The sequence below is a fragment of the Symsagittifera roscoffensis genome, chromosome 8, assembly GCF_963678635.1.
Source record: "Symsagittifera roscoffensis chromosome 8, txSymRosc1.1, whole genome shotgun sequence".
Taxonomy (NCBI): Eukaryota; Metazoa; Xenacoelomorpha; order Acoela; family Convolutidae; genus Symsagittifera; species Symsagittifera roscoffensis.
In genome coordinates, this window is record NC_087069.1 from 24,502,483 (window position 1) to 24,518,904 (window position 16,422).

At 32.7% G+C, this 16,422-nt stretch overlaps 1 protein-coding gene and 1 long non-coding RNA gene across 2 annotated transcripts in view; both read left to right on the top strand.

Moving 5' to 3' along the window:
- Positions 1 to 7,540: 7,540 nt before the first annotated feature.
- LOC134852984 (uncharacterized) lies at positions 7,541 to 11,143 on the top strand. The gene is made up of 3 exons (XR_010164308.1): positions 7,541 to 7,943; positions 8,224 to 8,304; positions 10,996 to 11,143. It is a non-coding gene; the product is annotated as an uncharacterized LOC134852984 (long non-coding RNA).
- Positions 11,144 to 11,828: 685 nt separating this feature from the next.
- Positions 11,829 to 16,422, top strand: part of LOC134852985 (lysophospholipid acyltransferase 1-like) — a 35,964-nt gene continuing 31,370 nt past the window's right edge. The window contains exons 1-3 of the mRNA XM_063868886.1: positions 11,829 to 12,020; positions 12,598 to 12,642; positions 14,525 to 14,615. Of these exons, the coding sequence (XP_063724956.1) occupies positions 11,874 to 12,020; positions 12,598 to 12,642; positions 14,525 to 14,615 (283 nt within the window). The 5' untranslated portion in view covers positions 11,829 to 11,873. The remainder of the gene's footprint in view (positions 12,021 to 12,597; positions 12,643 to 14,524; positions 14,616 to 16,422) is intronic.

The window sequence follows — 16,422 nt, forward strand, 5'->3', positions numbered from 1 at the left end:
GCAAATATTCCGTTACTTTAGTGTCGAAAAGCGGAAAAAATAAATTGATTGAAATTAGACGTATGCATGGATTTCGAAAAACTAATTTGAGTCCAGTTATTTGTTCCAATAAATTGATTGGAAGCTAGACAATCAATCGCAAAATTGGAGTGGCAAGATTATTAATGTTTTGTCCAAAATAAAAATGTGGAATTGGTCAGTTTTTCAGTGCGTAAATTCATTCCTGAGAAATGATTTTAAGCAGCTGATTTTCAATTTTTTAATTTGAGATTTAATACAAATTTGCTAGTGAACTTTCTTTGAGTGGAAAACTCAAGTTACTATATAAAAGCTGCGAGAAGTTCACGTTTTTTGTGTCTTTATCGATTTGATTATGATTAATTAGAAAAAAAAGTTTTTGAAGACTATTAATAATGATTATAAGAAATTTTACCGTCATTTAGTACAATTTTTGGCAATCTTTGAAATTGTTTAATCCCAAAAAATTAAATGTGGTTATTTTTTAAACCAAATATGATGACGTTTATGAAAATACTTGTACCACTATTGGCGAGCCAACTAATATTCAGTTTTCTTCAATAAATACGTCAAAAAAACGTTAAGCCATTCTATTGTTCCGTCTTTCGGAGAAATTGACGGAATATTTATACTCGTGGTAGTTTCTTTTTCACCAGATAAATTTCGACTTTTTACCAACAACTTTTGAGGAATATTTTTCAGATCAGCCAAAATATTTTGTATTTCTGAGCTCAAACTGAAAATAAATTTCCTTGTGATGAATTTTCATAAAGTAATTGGGATTTAGAGATTGCTATTTTGGCCAATTTTGGATCATCAATGCGCGATACATTTCGTGCTATTAACTCGTGATTGAAGATTCAACCCGTTTTCGAGATTGTTTCAAATTGAATTGAGGCAAGCTCTAATTTACTGTGTTCTTTAAATTGTATGTGGAGGATGGTTTTCAAAAAATTGCAAGTTTTTGAAAATTTAAAGATTTTTTTTTATGCAAAGATTACTCCCTTGAAACTAAAAGGCTGTCGGAAGCTGTAAGGCTTAGCGTTGATACGAGGATTTTTGTAGTTCTTAGTTGGATTTCCATGATAAAATTTTCTCAAAAAAGATTCCGTGCTGAGCAAAAAATTACTACCAATTTGAAGTTTAACGCTTGTTTTTTTAAATATTTGAAGAAACTTTGATAACGGTAATTTTCTGGGAATTTGATTGACAGAAAAAATAGCTTCGACGTGTCAATAAGGGTGTCATTACTAGTCCATTGAATTGATCTGCAAAGAAAGTTTAAGAAAAAGCGATTAAATTACTTCAAAAATCTGCTAAAGAAAAGGTAAAAATAGCTAATTTAAAGTTAAAACTGTGAGAAGAAATATTTGAGATAATTGAGATGTTAGACTCAATTCAAACTGTATAAATTAGTCTAAACATCTGTAAACTCAAATTAATTTTTTCTCGACCTTGTAACAACTTTTCTACGTTTTTCCAAGAGTCCAGCTCCAGGCTGAACGAGTTTAAACTTGATAGCACTCTTGTCCCACTAAGGGCTCTACTCGAGGAAGTGAAAATTCGGCGGGAGATAATGTTATGTGGTTGGAACAAAAACTCTGTTCTTAAACATACTTTGCAACCTATTAAATCGTAATACTAGTGTGCCTCTGCAATCAGTAGAATTTAAAAAAAAAGTGTTTTTCCTTTTTGTTAGCTATTGAAAAAACAACGCACTAAACTTATTTTGTTTTCATTACTTTGTTCTACATACTCGATTTTCTTAATTTGTTTTGGGAACGTTTGTTTTAATAACGTTTTTCGCAGCAACTTGATGCAAGAGTTGCATAATTTGACTGACTAGCTCAACTTAAAATAGTAATGGTCAATTGCCATACCATATTATAGCGCTCTTGGTAATGATTTGGATTCGAAAATAACTTAAAAAAATAGCTTCATCGTTGAGAAAAACTGGTCTCTTTTTTGTTCTTTTGTAAGCTTCATTGCACAAAAACTGAAGTTTTATCTTCCAACTTTTTTTTCACGATATTTTACACCTACATTTGTGACGTTATTTAAGTTATTGTTGCTATTTGGAACTTTTTGTGAATTTTAATTGCAGTATCGGTGACTGAAGTTTCAGTAAAAAATTCAATTTGAAATTTTCAGTCAGCTATTAACCAGACTCAAAAGTGACTGCTCAATTTTTTTCTCCTTATCAAGAAGAACTCCTTATTATCACTTAAAAAAGATTTTATTGGTTTGGATTTTTAATGAAAATTGAAAAAAGTTGTCACACTAGGCGTACTGAAACAAAATAAATGAATTGAAAATTGCAGAAGAAAGCAACAAATTGCAAATTTAGGTTTTCGTTCGAAATGTTTATTACGCATAATTTAACCTGATGGCTTATGGCCATATCTCAGATCTCCAATTGTTTCTCATGGTTATTTCAGCTCGGAAAAACAGTTATTTCAGGCTTAAGTTTCATAAAATAAACCAAGAATCTATAAAACTAGTAATGATAGCAAAAATGAATTTCGATTCAGACTAAAGAAGTTCACCAGATACGGGTTGTAGCGCGTATAAGGTATTCAAGTATTTTGTAATTTTGAGTACTGATTTATTATAGAACAACAAATTAACAAGTTAAGAATTTTAAAATCAATGTTTTGTCACTTAGAATCATTTTTATAGCTTTAGATTTTAAATTGTTATAGTTTTAAAAAATTTGTAGTGATTTTGTCCTAGTCATGTCATCGTGTTATTCAGTCGGTGACTTATAGCAACGTTTTGTCTTTTTCTGACATAAGGTTCCACAGTTCTTATGAGACTGGATGATGGGCCAGGTTATATTGCATTTCTATTTACTTTCAACAACCACAATTTTTTTCTTTATACAAAATCATGGGTTTAATCAAAACAGTTTGTGTTTTTTTTTTGAGGTATAAGTTTGTTGGGAAAATATTAGCTCAATTATAATTTGTTGAAATTTATTGAACACTAAAATTTGTGTCAAGAAAATAAATTGAGTGCATCTAAATAAGTGCAGGAATGCATTTGCTTTGTGTTTTGTTTTGTTTTCAGTTTAAAAAAAAATCGAAAAACGAAAAAAATGATACAAATTTCAGAAAAAAGAATCGAGGTCATAATTTGATTAGAATGCGTTGGAGCATTGAGTTTACTCTTAATAATGCCTTGTATAATCTTGTTGCAATTTCAAAAGTTTGGTCAAAAATTATTGATACAATGCTTCAAGTAAAACTTCTTAATCAGTTTCAAAAATACATTAAGTCAGAAATAAACTAATTGGTATTTTCGAATATCCTTTTATCCAAAAAATTTTGTTCCAAACAAAAAATAGATTTGAAATTGGGTTGGATTAATTTTTCACAACTTTTAAATTTTAAAGAACTTGCGAGCTTCTTAAACAAAAGATTTCTTTCAGATTCACAAAAATAGAATGCTGTTGAAACAACTAGTGGCTATGATAGTACCTTAAGGGAATCTTATCGCATAGTTAACAAAACTGCTGGAATCTGGGCAAATCCTAAATGTTCCGACTGTCCATAAACTGGTCTAGAATAATTTTTGATCAATGAATTTTTGCAAACTAAGAAGTTTAAGCTGAATATTAAAACTTATTCAAGTATGAAAGTAGTAAGACCAATTAGCCTGCCTCAATTGAACGTGGAACAATTTTGTGGTGCGGGATAACTTTCCATGCGTAAATATTGCGCGTTAAGCTTTCAGCATCTAAACATCACAGCGTTCTTACATTCCTGTTAGTATTTTACTGAGCGTTTCACAGTAAAGCCAGGATAGTCTAGTGGTGAGCGCGACCCTTTTGAGAACACAACTATCAATGGAAAGCAAAGCCCTCAATGTTCCGAATGGGTTTTAATTTCTATTGAGTAATTTAAATTAAAATAATTGATGAAATTGAAAAAACTGAGAAAATTTCAAATTTTTTATGATGTCTTTTTTAAATCATTCCCTCACACGTTATGTAAATTACAAAGTGTTATTATTTGCATAAAGCAAAGTAGTAAATAGATCAAAAACATACCTCAATTTATTTTGGAACGATTTTTAACACGGGTTAAATCTCGATGCTTACGCGTTAAAAGCACAAAATAAATTGCACGTTATAGTTCTCAAAATGACAACCTTCAAATCCACTTAATTTTCCAAAAAAAAAACAACCACGAGCACAAATATTCGGTCACTTTCTTCAAAATTCGAAAAAAAAATCCGCTATTTCTTCAGAAGTGTTTTGCATGATTTTGATGCGTGGCGACTCTTACGCGAATCGATGAGACAGTAAAACACTTTGAATTACATCAGTCATTCAAGGATTTGTCTTGTCAGTCAAACTAGGATTATCGATACTGCATGGACAGAACTCAACTTCAACAGATACCTTGTCCTACATATTTTTCAAAAAGACCACTACTGAATGAGTGCGCACGAGAGTAAAAATTGAAAGTTTTTTAGTTGGTTAATTTTGATAAAAAGTTGATTTGAGGCATCTGGATCTATCCGAAATTGAACGAAATTGAACATCTACTAGCCTGAAATTACAGTGCTGATTTTAATTATCCGGACAAAACGCATAAAACTAGAAAATAAGAAAACGTAATTCTCAAAATGGGACTTTAAATGAAAATGATGAAAACAAAACTTTGTTAGGGTTTTAACAGAATTAATATAGTGCGATTTGTTTTGCAAAATTATTTTCCGTTCTTTTAAAACAAAAACGGATCACCCGATTTTTTTAGCCAATCGTTTAGGTCTATTACGTAGTCCAACAAACTTTAACGAGGGCATACTGACCAAAAAAATTGCGCAAAAAATTGTATTTTGTATAGTGAAAACGATCTTTTTTGTCTATCAAACAAAAGTAATTCAATATATACATTGTTTTGGAGAAAATACCCATTCGGTTATGTAAGAGACTCACTTCGAGATAATTATGTTAGTGATAGATTTAGTAGTTTCGGCGTAATTTTTGAATGACTAAAATAAACTGAAATGATCCATTTTTGAGGTGGAGGTTCTGGCCCGAAATTTTATTTTGTCGGATAAATGAATTTAGAAAAGCCAAAAGCTTTTCGAGTAAATTGTTGGGCCGTAATTTTAAAACACAATTTCACCATATTTTTTCTGCTGAAATTTGAAGCAAATTTGTTTTCATCGTTTTCCAGCCAAAGTCCATCCAATTTGATAAAACCTTGTTTTAACTTTCTAGTTTTATGCGTTTCGTATAATTGAATCAGCACTGTATTTTCATTACCCATCAACTGCTTCGGTGCTTTTAAGCCTCGTGAAGTTTGTTGCTATCCGTTAAGTTTGCAAATCATGATTTCCTGTTAATTTATTGTCAATAGTCTATAGGGAGTTCTCTTTGCTGTTTTCGGCGTTGTGTACGTAACTCAACTAATGTAGACTCGTTTATTTGGAGAAAGACAAATGGAAAAGCACAAAAGGAAAAATAGGCTACGTTATCTTCCTATTGAGTAAGTTGGAACACATTACATCCAATGATCTTCCAATTGTTGTACTTGACCAATAACTATCCAATATATTTTTCTCGAAGCCTGGGGCGAATTTAGAACTTTCTCGAGCGAGGGGCGCATTTTTAGTAAAAATTCAAAAAAATTTCGTTTTTCTTTTCAGGTTGACCAAATTATTATAAAGACCCTATTTTGACCAAATTTTTTGCGGTGCAGGCGAATTTTAAAAAAAAACAGGCCTAAAAAGCGTTTTAAGTCTTTTTTGAAAACTTTGACTTAAAGTTGCGGTTTTTTTCGGCGAGCGCTCCCCCGTCAAAGTTAGTATATATCGGCTCCAAAGATTCCTGTAGAAAAATTGTGGGGCCGGTCAGCCAAACAATTACTAAGCTAAAAGTGAACCAAAGGGAGACCTTTGGGTAGGCAGGGGGTCGAGTTCCTAAGAAGAGGGCGTCTGCCATACCCCAACGCCCGCTATTCCTAAATCTGCAACTGCTCGAAGCTATCTTTTTTAGGAAGAGTCAACACGTTGTTTTCTTAATCACGCAATTCCAAAGTAAAATTTGAATTCAGAATTTTCCGTTATTTAAAGTAAGGTCAAAATATAGGCTATGATGTCAAAATATTTAACTCGTCGACTGTAGGGGTCTCGATCCCATCCTTTAATTTTCTTTGGTGCAATCCTCTGCTAAAATAAGTATAGACGTTCTGGGATTATTAGCTTTCATTTTTTTACAGCTGTATACGAAGCGCTTTTTTCATTTGAATCTTTCAAAGCACACTTGTAATTTGACCCAAAAATTTTTAATTTTTTGTTTTTGTTCTTTTTACTAACTGCTTTCTGAATCATTAACAGCAGCTAGAAAAAATTATAATGCAAAGACATTTTGCATTAATTGGTTTTTCACATACCGAGAAACTTTGAGCCAAATAAACTTTAGAAAAAACAAAAGCTTTAAAGAAACTAAACATACCCCAAAAAATACTTTATTTTTTTTAAGGAAAACTTTTTTATACATCATTTATAGCACCAAAGTATTAGTAAAAAATGAATTTCTAAATTTTAAATTGTTACAGAAAATTTGGGGCTAAAATAGGGGCAAAACAGTGCTTTGGGAGAGCTCGAAAAATCAATTTGGTCGACCTAAAAATTTTAGAATTTATTTTTTTGAAAGTCCGCCCCCCCCCTCGAGAAAATCCTAGATCCGCCCCTGACTATGAGTACTGAGGCTAAAATAGTATAGTCATAAGATAAAGCTTTATTTAGAACCTAATCGGTAAGAGCTAGAAGAAACCTTTCACTCCAAATTTTTGTTGATTTTTTTTTAGAAATGAGGATTGATTTACAAAACCTCGCATCAAAAAGCTTGAAAAACGTGGTAAAAATTTTCCTGTCGAGGCAGTCGAAACAGCAGGTTTGTGTCTAAAACAGTCGAACACATTTTGTTTGACCGATTCGTCCGAAATATAGCCAGCTTCGGTCGATTCGGTCGATACATAGCTCGTTTGGGTCGAACACAGTTGAACACATTTTCCTTCGGCCGAGTGGATGAGAACATAGCTAGCTTAGGTTAAGTCGGTCGAAACATAACTCAAATACCTAAACCCAGGGGCCAAACATGAATATCTGGAAATTTCGCTCTGGAATAGTGCTGGAGCACCTGAGTAGTGTATTTCTTTCTTAGTACCCGCAGCTTTACCAGCATAATTGAACATCTACTGTACTGTACCAACTTCAATCCAAATGTACAAAAAAAGTTTCAAAAAGCAGTATTACAATATAAACTTGAACAAATGATACAATAAAATTAGCAGTATAATTAAAACAAACAAAAATGCAATCAAGAGTTTTAAGCATAGATAGAATTGACTGGAGTTAATTGGCTAGCTATGAGCATGACAGTCTAAAGCAACGTTGATCTGGACAGCCATGATCATGGTTTCTAATTCTTGTCCATTGAATATCAGCTATACGCATAAAAGTCATGAAAGTACTTACTGACTTACTTTATAATAAAAACTAATAAGTTCTTCATTTTCAATCAAAATAATTACTTATGTTACTTACATGATACTGTAAAACATTAAAAGCCTCTGGCTTCTTCGTTTTCATATGTTTTGAATTATTCAAGAAAAAAACGCGTACCAATCAATTTTATAAAGAAACTTTCACGATTCCAAAATGGCCATGGAGAATGTTCAAGTTAGTTTACATTGGTTTTCGAGCGTTTTTGAGGCATTTGACGCGTATGCTGTCCACTTAATCCCACTTGCCCTAGATCAATCCTTATTCTTTCTGGTTAGTTTTTCGGCTATTCCCCTTGCTTTTGTGTTGCAATGGATACTCACAGCACCAAGAGTTGGCGAGAACGTACGGCATTTATACTGTTTGACGATCGGCCTTCTCTTCTCTGTAATCAGTTTGCGATGGTAAGTAAAATAATTTTAGTCGCTTTAAGAAAAAGTTGGTACAAAAAATGTTGGGCTTTGGATGCATCTAAAAACAACAACGTGCAGAAAGTGTTAAATTTCATACTTTTTATGAGCGCTTCTGTCAAGTTTGTTATTTGTAGCTCAAAATCATGTCTTTTGTAAACTTTGTGAGCTACTCAAAATTTTTACTGAAACTATTTTTCACTTCAACTTTACGGCTACATTAAAATTACTACGATCATGAAAAAAAATTGAGACAATTTGCTGGGTGTTCTAGGAGTGCATTGAACATTGTGATACCGACAATCGTCTCTTATCCTCTTCTCAAAGTTTATATCAGATCAAACTCACTTGGCCGGTTAGTACTTATTTTTAATTAAACCAGTGAAAACAAGTAGTTGAATTTGATTGCAATTAGAGTTGAATTTTGATTTTTGCAAACCTTTTCCTTCTCTCCTTGTCAACTTCATTGGTATATAAAATTTCACACATAGTAAACTTATAATCCAAATTTACTAGATGTTGTTTAGTGGCTATTTGGACTTATTATTATGCATGGTTTCTTCAGATTGGAATCAATAATGAGCCGGATTGACTCGCCAGTTTTGCTACGTCTTTGATGGGAAGTCCAAACTAACGGCTTGATTGTTTCGAGATTTTCCTCAGCGAGCCAGGTTTATAACAAGAGACACAGTTAAAGTAACATTGTTAAATTTTGTTTCTCTATAAAAACAAGTTAAGCTGATTTTAGCTAAAACATAAGTATTTGAAAAATGCGTACTCAGAGTTCAATTAGTTTTGAGAAACTGGTAGGTTCATTAGAAAAAAAAACACACTTAATCGTTTGTATAAAAAAAATCAAACAAAGATTTGGTTACAGAATATGAGATGAATCACACAACATTTCTCATATTTAGAAAAAAGCTCAAAAGTGTAACACAACCGGACTTTAAAGCGCTTTCTGAAACATGGCTGAGCGAGAGCTCATCGAACAGTCTTTTTAAGTTTACACTGTGTTTTCTGCAACAAAAAATCAAATCTGAAAACTTTATCATTTGGAGAGACAAGGTTCTGTCCTCGAACCCATAATTTTCCGCATTTATATAAAAGTTGTTTCATATCAAATCAAAAACTCGCAAAAAATTTGTTTGCCGAGGACACTATTATAACAGAAAACATTGCACAAATATCGCACTCAGTATCGAGATCAAATTTTTTCGTTCACCTGTTTTGGCTGGGTTAGCGATTGTTAATAAATTTCAAAGTGCAAGCTCTATTTATTAAGAAAATGTTAGCCAAAGAGCTGCGACTCTGTTTAAGCTGAGAAAAAAATTAATACGGAAACAATTACTTGAAGCTTACAACAGTTATGTTAGGCCTGTTTCTACTAAGGAATAATTCTATACGAGACTTCTTAGCAGCGCTTTCTATGGAGTGGATGTGCGAATCATAGAAAAATTGACACTGTGTATGAGCCACTGTGTGAGCGGAAGTAACCAACAACCAAAAAGAATCATCTGAAACAGCTTATTATCCTTTTAGAAGCATTAAGTCATCATTAATCAAAACTGAACTACAAACATCTATTAGTGAAGAAAAAACATGTAGATTTTCAAATCAGAAAAATACAAAACCAAAACACTCGTTGAAGTACTTGAAACACCGAATAAGTGTGTTCTTTCTGGAAATTTTGATTTTTTTTTTTAGGTAAATAGTTAAGCTATAGCTTATATGTTGCTTAAAAGGTTACATTTTTTTTTATTTTTCAGCGGAAAATTTTTTTTAAATATTTTTTTGTCCTTTCACTTTATTTCTTTTTAATAAATAATAATTATTCAAAATTTTATTTTTTTTGTGCACGTCAAAATGTTAGAACAATTCTTTTGTGTGTCTGTTCTCAATATATCGTTGTGATCACTGAGAGTTTTTACTTTCTTTAAGGGGATTAGAAAAAGGTTGCAAGACCTGATAATCTTCCATTATTTGTTTCAAATTATGTAACGAGTATATGTTTGAGTTTGTTTTTTTCCTTGAATAAAGTTGAAATTGTTTTTTTTGCGCGTTGTTTGGAACCTATCTTAAAGATTTTTTCATCAGTTGTGAAAGTCAAATTTGCTAAGGGTTGGATAGGGACCTTGACTCAAAAATGAGGGAGAAAACGAAATGGGCGAAGCTAGATGTTTGCGATGTTTATCATAAATTTCTGAAAAAAAAGAAAGCATTTCGGAGAACCACAAAAAGATTTTAGGTAGCAAAGCTAATTTTTAATTATTTTTTTTTGAGTGAATTTTCAGCAAAACAAGCAAACTCAAACGAATTGTAGCTTTTTTTACTGTTGAAAACAGCAGAACCTGTGGTCGTTTTTTTTGTAGGATATCGTGTGAACATATAAATGTTGATATGATATCTTGGTAAACAAAAAGCGGAATCTTCACTCAAACTTCTACTAGGCAAATTTTCCAACAATTTCTTTCGATACATAAAACCGTTTTAGTTTTTCTGAACAACTAATCAAGGGCAGTTGAATTGAAAAGCCTTTGTTAAAACGTCCAACTGTCTTTGACGTTTTTTTGGTGACACTTGAATTTGCAAGATCACCAATAGGTAGGAAATAAAAACACATCTGAAGACAAAACTTCTTCCTAATTTTAAGTGCAAAACAAAACTCCTTCCTAATTTTAAGTGCAAAACAAAACTCCTTCCTAAATTTAAGTGCAAAACTAAAACTGGATTGAAGCAGATTTCCAAAGAACTTTAATGTCAATTAATTTGATTTTCTAAGTTGTAGCAGAACTTTATGAAGAATATACTACAGGCGAATTCAAGAAAAACTGCACTTTTGGGGAGGATTTAGAAGATTTTGTGCTTTTTCTGATTCAAATTCCCGAATCCCAGAAAACATCATTTAGTTTAATTTTAACCAAAAATTAATGCAGCAAAATTTTTTCGATAGAATAATTATTAGCTGAATTGAAAGAAAACCCGTTTTTGATCAGGAACTTGATCTTGAAAACAACTGATACTTGTCTTTTGTTGCTGTTGTTGGCAGAACCACCGCTGCCATTGCTATGGCCTACCTCAGTGTTCATCACATCTACAGGCTGACCTTGAATTATGGCGAAGATATCATGGACTGCTCGGTTCTTCTGATGATATGGACTCAGAAAATGACTTATCTAGCGTGGAGCCTCAGCGACGGTAAGTGAAGCGAAACTAAATAAACGTAGGCTTGAATTATTTCTAAACAGACTATGATTGGACCATGTTTGACCCATGTTTTGATTTTTTTGACAATTGTTTTTGTTTGATTGTCTTAATTTGCGTTAAAATCGGACTTTTTTGCCCGTTCTGGTCAATTTATGAGTAGAACACTTCTTGAGGAATACCAGAGGCACACATCAATACTCTGTTTCTGTTAGCTTTTTTGATTAATTTTGTAAAAAAAAATTTGCTCTTGCATGCATATGGAGTATCTCTGAAAACTGAAATAATTTAACCAAAATTATTGGAGTTTCTACTCTACAATATCAGCCATTTTTGACCAATTTGATAAGGCTTTTTCTCAAAAAACGCTTAAAAAATTTGACTACTATTGTGAAGATTGCAAAAATATAGCTCCTTTTCCAACTAATCGAACGAGAACGTTAAATTGGCTGTAAAAAAGTTAATTTCAATTGTTCAAAAAGTTGAGTGGGAAATCTTAAAAAAAGACCTTACACATTCATTACACATTCACAAAAACTGTAAATTCGAGGTTAATTCATTTCAACAAACGCTGTGATTGTTCATTCCGCGGCGACTGTTTTTTACGACAAACCTGATTTTGACGACACATTTTTTTGGCGGCAAATTCGTCTTAATAGTCATTTTTTTCAAGGTCAGCTTCCAGAATCCGAGCTCTCCGACGAAAGCCACAAGAAATCGAGAATGAATGAGCTTCCTTCGTTTCTTGCATACAGCAGTTTTCTTTTGGGGTTCCTCGGCTTCCAAATAATACCAGGATACTCCTACAAAGAATACGAGAAGTTCATGAAAGGAAAACACTTGGTGCCTTTCAGAAAACCAATGGCAACGGTAAATCTTCAGTTCTGATCTCAAAAATGAAAAATATTTCACTGACAACCATTTTTCGTTAAATTACGGGTTGTGAATAGAGTAAATTTGGCCAAGTAAGGATAAAACGAACGCGATTTTTTTCGTCCGATTAAATTGTAAGCAGCGAATTGATTCATTTCAAATTGAATTGAGGCAAACTACTTGGTTTATCATTACGCTAGCTTCCGCAAAAAAAATTTCATCACAATATCTGGCGTGTGTGTGAGGGGGAGGGGGGCTAAAAAATATGAACAACACATTTCTTATTGAACATTTTATCAGTATTAAAACCAAACATTATATCAGATCGGAAACTATTGGAAACCCATTAAAGGGCAGATGAAATTTTCAGGGCTTTGCCCCGATATAAGAGCAGCCTTGTTTTCATGCTTAGATTTTTTTTTCAAAATAGTTGGAACTTCGTACGTAAAACAGGATAATAGTTTCATTTTGTCGCATTCCTTTGTTAGATGTACTATTTCACTAGATTGAGAAATTTCGGAGAAGCAAATTTTCTTCAAAATTTTCTTTCACAATGTTTTCTTTCATTTTTTAGTCAAAAAAACTGGATCTTCAGGAAGAAAAGTACCCATCGCCAAATGTGAGTAAAGTTTCTTCAGTGTAATGTTTTTTCTATTACAAAAACTATCGCGAGCGTATTTTAAATATGAAAGAAACGGTCTGTTTCCAATGTTTTCCTAAGCCAGAATTACCCCGCCTTTCATAATTGTTAAAACAAAACTGCTGCCAGTTGTTGAAGCACTTCATGATAAGTTTTAAAGGTAACTTTGGAAGAAAGTGTTCAAGAGGCAAACATTTGTAATGTCAATACAGTAATTAGTTAAATTGTTAAAACAAAAAATTTTTTCAGTCAAAATTCTATTATAACAAATAATTTGTTAAAAGAAATATTCTATAAAAACAAAAATTTTGTTAAAAATTAATTTTTCGTTGAATAATAAATAGATATTAGATACATTGATTAATTTTTAGTCAATATATTTAATGTCTATTTATTATTCAACAGATTTTTTTAAATTTTTTTTTACAAAAGTGTTTCTCGTTAACTTATAAGCGTTTGAAGCATAGCAGAAGCAACCTCCTAATAGTAATGAAGATTTGATTTTTGTTTAAAACCTTGTTATTACTATTTAATACATGCTAAATTTCAGAAGTATGATTCAATTCGCAAATGAAAAATATTTGGACTCTATAAACACACCGACTTTTGACCACTGTTTTCAATGACTGTTTTGGCTTTGTTGGTGTGAATTTCTGGGCTTATTTATTGATAAAACAATAAATTCCAAACGTGAACAAAACCCAATATCCCCCAGCCCCCCCAAAGGAGAAATCATCAACAATTTTGCTTAGAACTCTAGAGTTGGTCGACAGAAAATACGGCAAAACAGTTTTCATTACACAAAATGTTTTTGTCGAAAGTGTTGAAAAATGTATCACCAGTACTGTAAAGTTTCTGATAAGCTATTTTTGAAGCAAATAGGCAAATGGGCAGTATTTAACTTAGAATTAACAAAAGCTTTTTCAAAATTATGTCGACATTTTCTTGGGTCTAAAAGCACTAAAAAGTCCGTTTTGGGCAAAATTTCTGCGCCGCAGGCAAAACTTTGAAAAAAAACAGGCCAAAAAGAAGTTTTTAGGTACTTTTTGGAAAAAATTTAGCAAAAAATTGCGTTTTTTTGGCGCGCGCTCCCCCTTTAAAATAAGTATATATTGGGGCCAAAGGTGCCCTCAGGAAATTTTTTGTGTCCGTCAGCCAAAATTGGATACCTGAAAACAGTTCAAAAAGGGGACCCTTTGGGTCGGCAGGGGGTCGAATCCCTGAGGGGGGGGAGGTCAGGGGGCGGATCTAGGATTTTCTCGAGGGGGGGGGGGGGCGGATTTTCGAAAAAAAACGAAAATTTTGACGACCTTTTTTTTTTCAGGTCGACCAAATTGATTTTTCGAGCTCTCCCAAAGCACTGTTTTGCCCCTATTTTGGCAAAACTTTCTGCGCCGCAGGCAAATTTTTGAAAAAACAGTCAAAAAAGCCGATTTTGGACACTTTTTGAAAAATTTTGACAAAAAAATCGTGTTTTTTTTGGCGCGCGGCTCCTCAAATATAGTATATATTGGCGCCAAAGGCGCCTTTAGAAAAATTTTAACTAAACTAGAACTATACGTTAGTCTTCAAATATGAAGATGACATTATACAACCGCAAAATAAACTACTGCTCTGCTGCTACTCCAGACTAGGTAATCATATTTCGTGTAATTATGCACAGTTTGCTTGAAAACATTTCAAAATTCACAAGGAGGTTGAATTTATGAAAGGGGGTTTTGAAAGAGGAGGTTTTTATGGGGGGACGAGAAACTTATTTTTCTGAATTTTCGAGTCCCCTTAAATTCAAAACTCGATGAAATGCAGCTGGATAGAATTTTTCAAAGAAGTTATGTACCTCAATTTAATCCTTGCTTTTCAGTGGATGGTCCTCACTAACTTGCCTGTGGCTTTGGCGTATGGATACATGCTGCGGATACTGATGCCTTACTTTTCGTACCAGTTTATGTCAGGCAAGCAATATTTCGATTATATTGTGTTCTTCATTTCTGTGTACCAAAATCTTTTTAGTTTATGTCGAATTTTGTTGCATTTGGCACCAAATTTCTCAGGCAAAGCTGTTGCTTGCTAAAAAGTTTGCTTTTTTGGCCCTAACCGATGAAACAGAGCTTAAGTTTTGTTTCTCTCAAATATTGACTCGTCTTGTTATTTCAACGACATTTTAACAGGCATGAAATTAGTCTCATTATAATAGTTTTGATGTACCATCGTGAGTTTTGGATCTTAAAAAAAAACGAATGTTTCAAACATGGTCAGACAAGGAATAGCTACAAAATGAAATCGCTCTGAAAGCTTTGATTCTAAGCGAGAACATTTGAATTTACGTCGCACAACTTTTCAAAACCGTTGCACAACTATTCAAAATTATATTAAAATTTTACATATAAAAAAGTGGAATCACCAAATTAAAAAAAGTGAGCCCAAAATGTAGTCCATCTATGTCCATAGATCCAAGGAAGTTAACTTATAATTAATGATGTAACAATAAAATAGAGAAAACTTTAGAAATGCTGCTTTTATCTTCTATTTTAGCTTGTGTTATTACCGTGCGCTTCTTAATGTTAAAAAGACGGGAGCATAAGGTATGAAGAGATTTGTATTGCGGTTAGGCAGCAACAAATAGATGATTCGAATCTGTCTAGAAGACACATTTTATGCAATTTTTTAGCCAATAAAAAATTCGCTTAACTCTGCAATGAAGAGAATTCGTTTACCAGACCGGCTTTTTACGAGACCGATATTTTACCAGACCACAACGCAACAATTCATTTGAGATAAGCTAAGTTTTGTGGAAGATTTGAAAAGGAACCTACCAGAACAAACAAAACTTCGCTGAGAGGAGGGTTCTCATACTGGAGGGACCGAATATAGAAAAAGTTCAACCAATCAAAAACGCTAAGCGTTCCTATTGGCTTAATGCCCTTCTCACAAAATTGAAGTCAATATGAACAGAAAATGATAAAATAATGAATATAATAGATGCATATATAATAGGTGCAGATACAAAAATTTTTTTTTATTTTTCCTAAATCGGTATCTTTGAGTTATTAAATCCGCCTTCGATCCGGCACTATTTTTATGCATCTGCTTTTTATTTAATCGGGCAATTTGAACACTAATGACCTAGAATTATTTGTTTACTTTGAGATTTTTGCGATTTGCCTGAGATTTTTAAATACTCAATTCTGATTGGCTAAAAAAAGCCAAAATAAATTTCAAGCATTCGGTGCCTCCACCTTATGGAACGCCACCGGTGAAATCCTTGTCCTTAACCAGAGTAAACGGCGTCATTACATCTGTCACTCAAATTTGTTTATCGAGTCTAGTAAAAGGTCCATGTTAATTTTTTCTGGTAAAAGTCCGCCTGGTAAAAGGTCGGTCCCCGTCTGAAAATAGCATTGAGCCTATCTTGAATAAAAACTGGAAAAATAATGCAATTTTTTTCTCTGATTTCATCCCTGATCAGAGCTAAGGTGACTTATCTTTATTCACTATTAAGTTACTAAAACAGTGTTGATATTCTACTAGCTGAACAATCCAGCTGAAGAACCTAGAATTTTATTTCAATTAGATTTTTACCGGCACTGGAATTGTAGTTTCAATTTTCATTTTGTTAGAAAAATCATTAATACTTATGACTGATTTAAAATGGTTTCCAAAAACTTTTTGCTGAAGTTTAAAGTTTTTGAAGCTTTCAATCTTGCTTTTTTTGTTCAAATAACAATTTTCCAAAACGTGTTCCTTCTTTGAATGGATCTA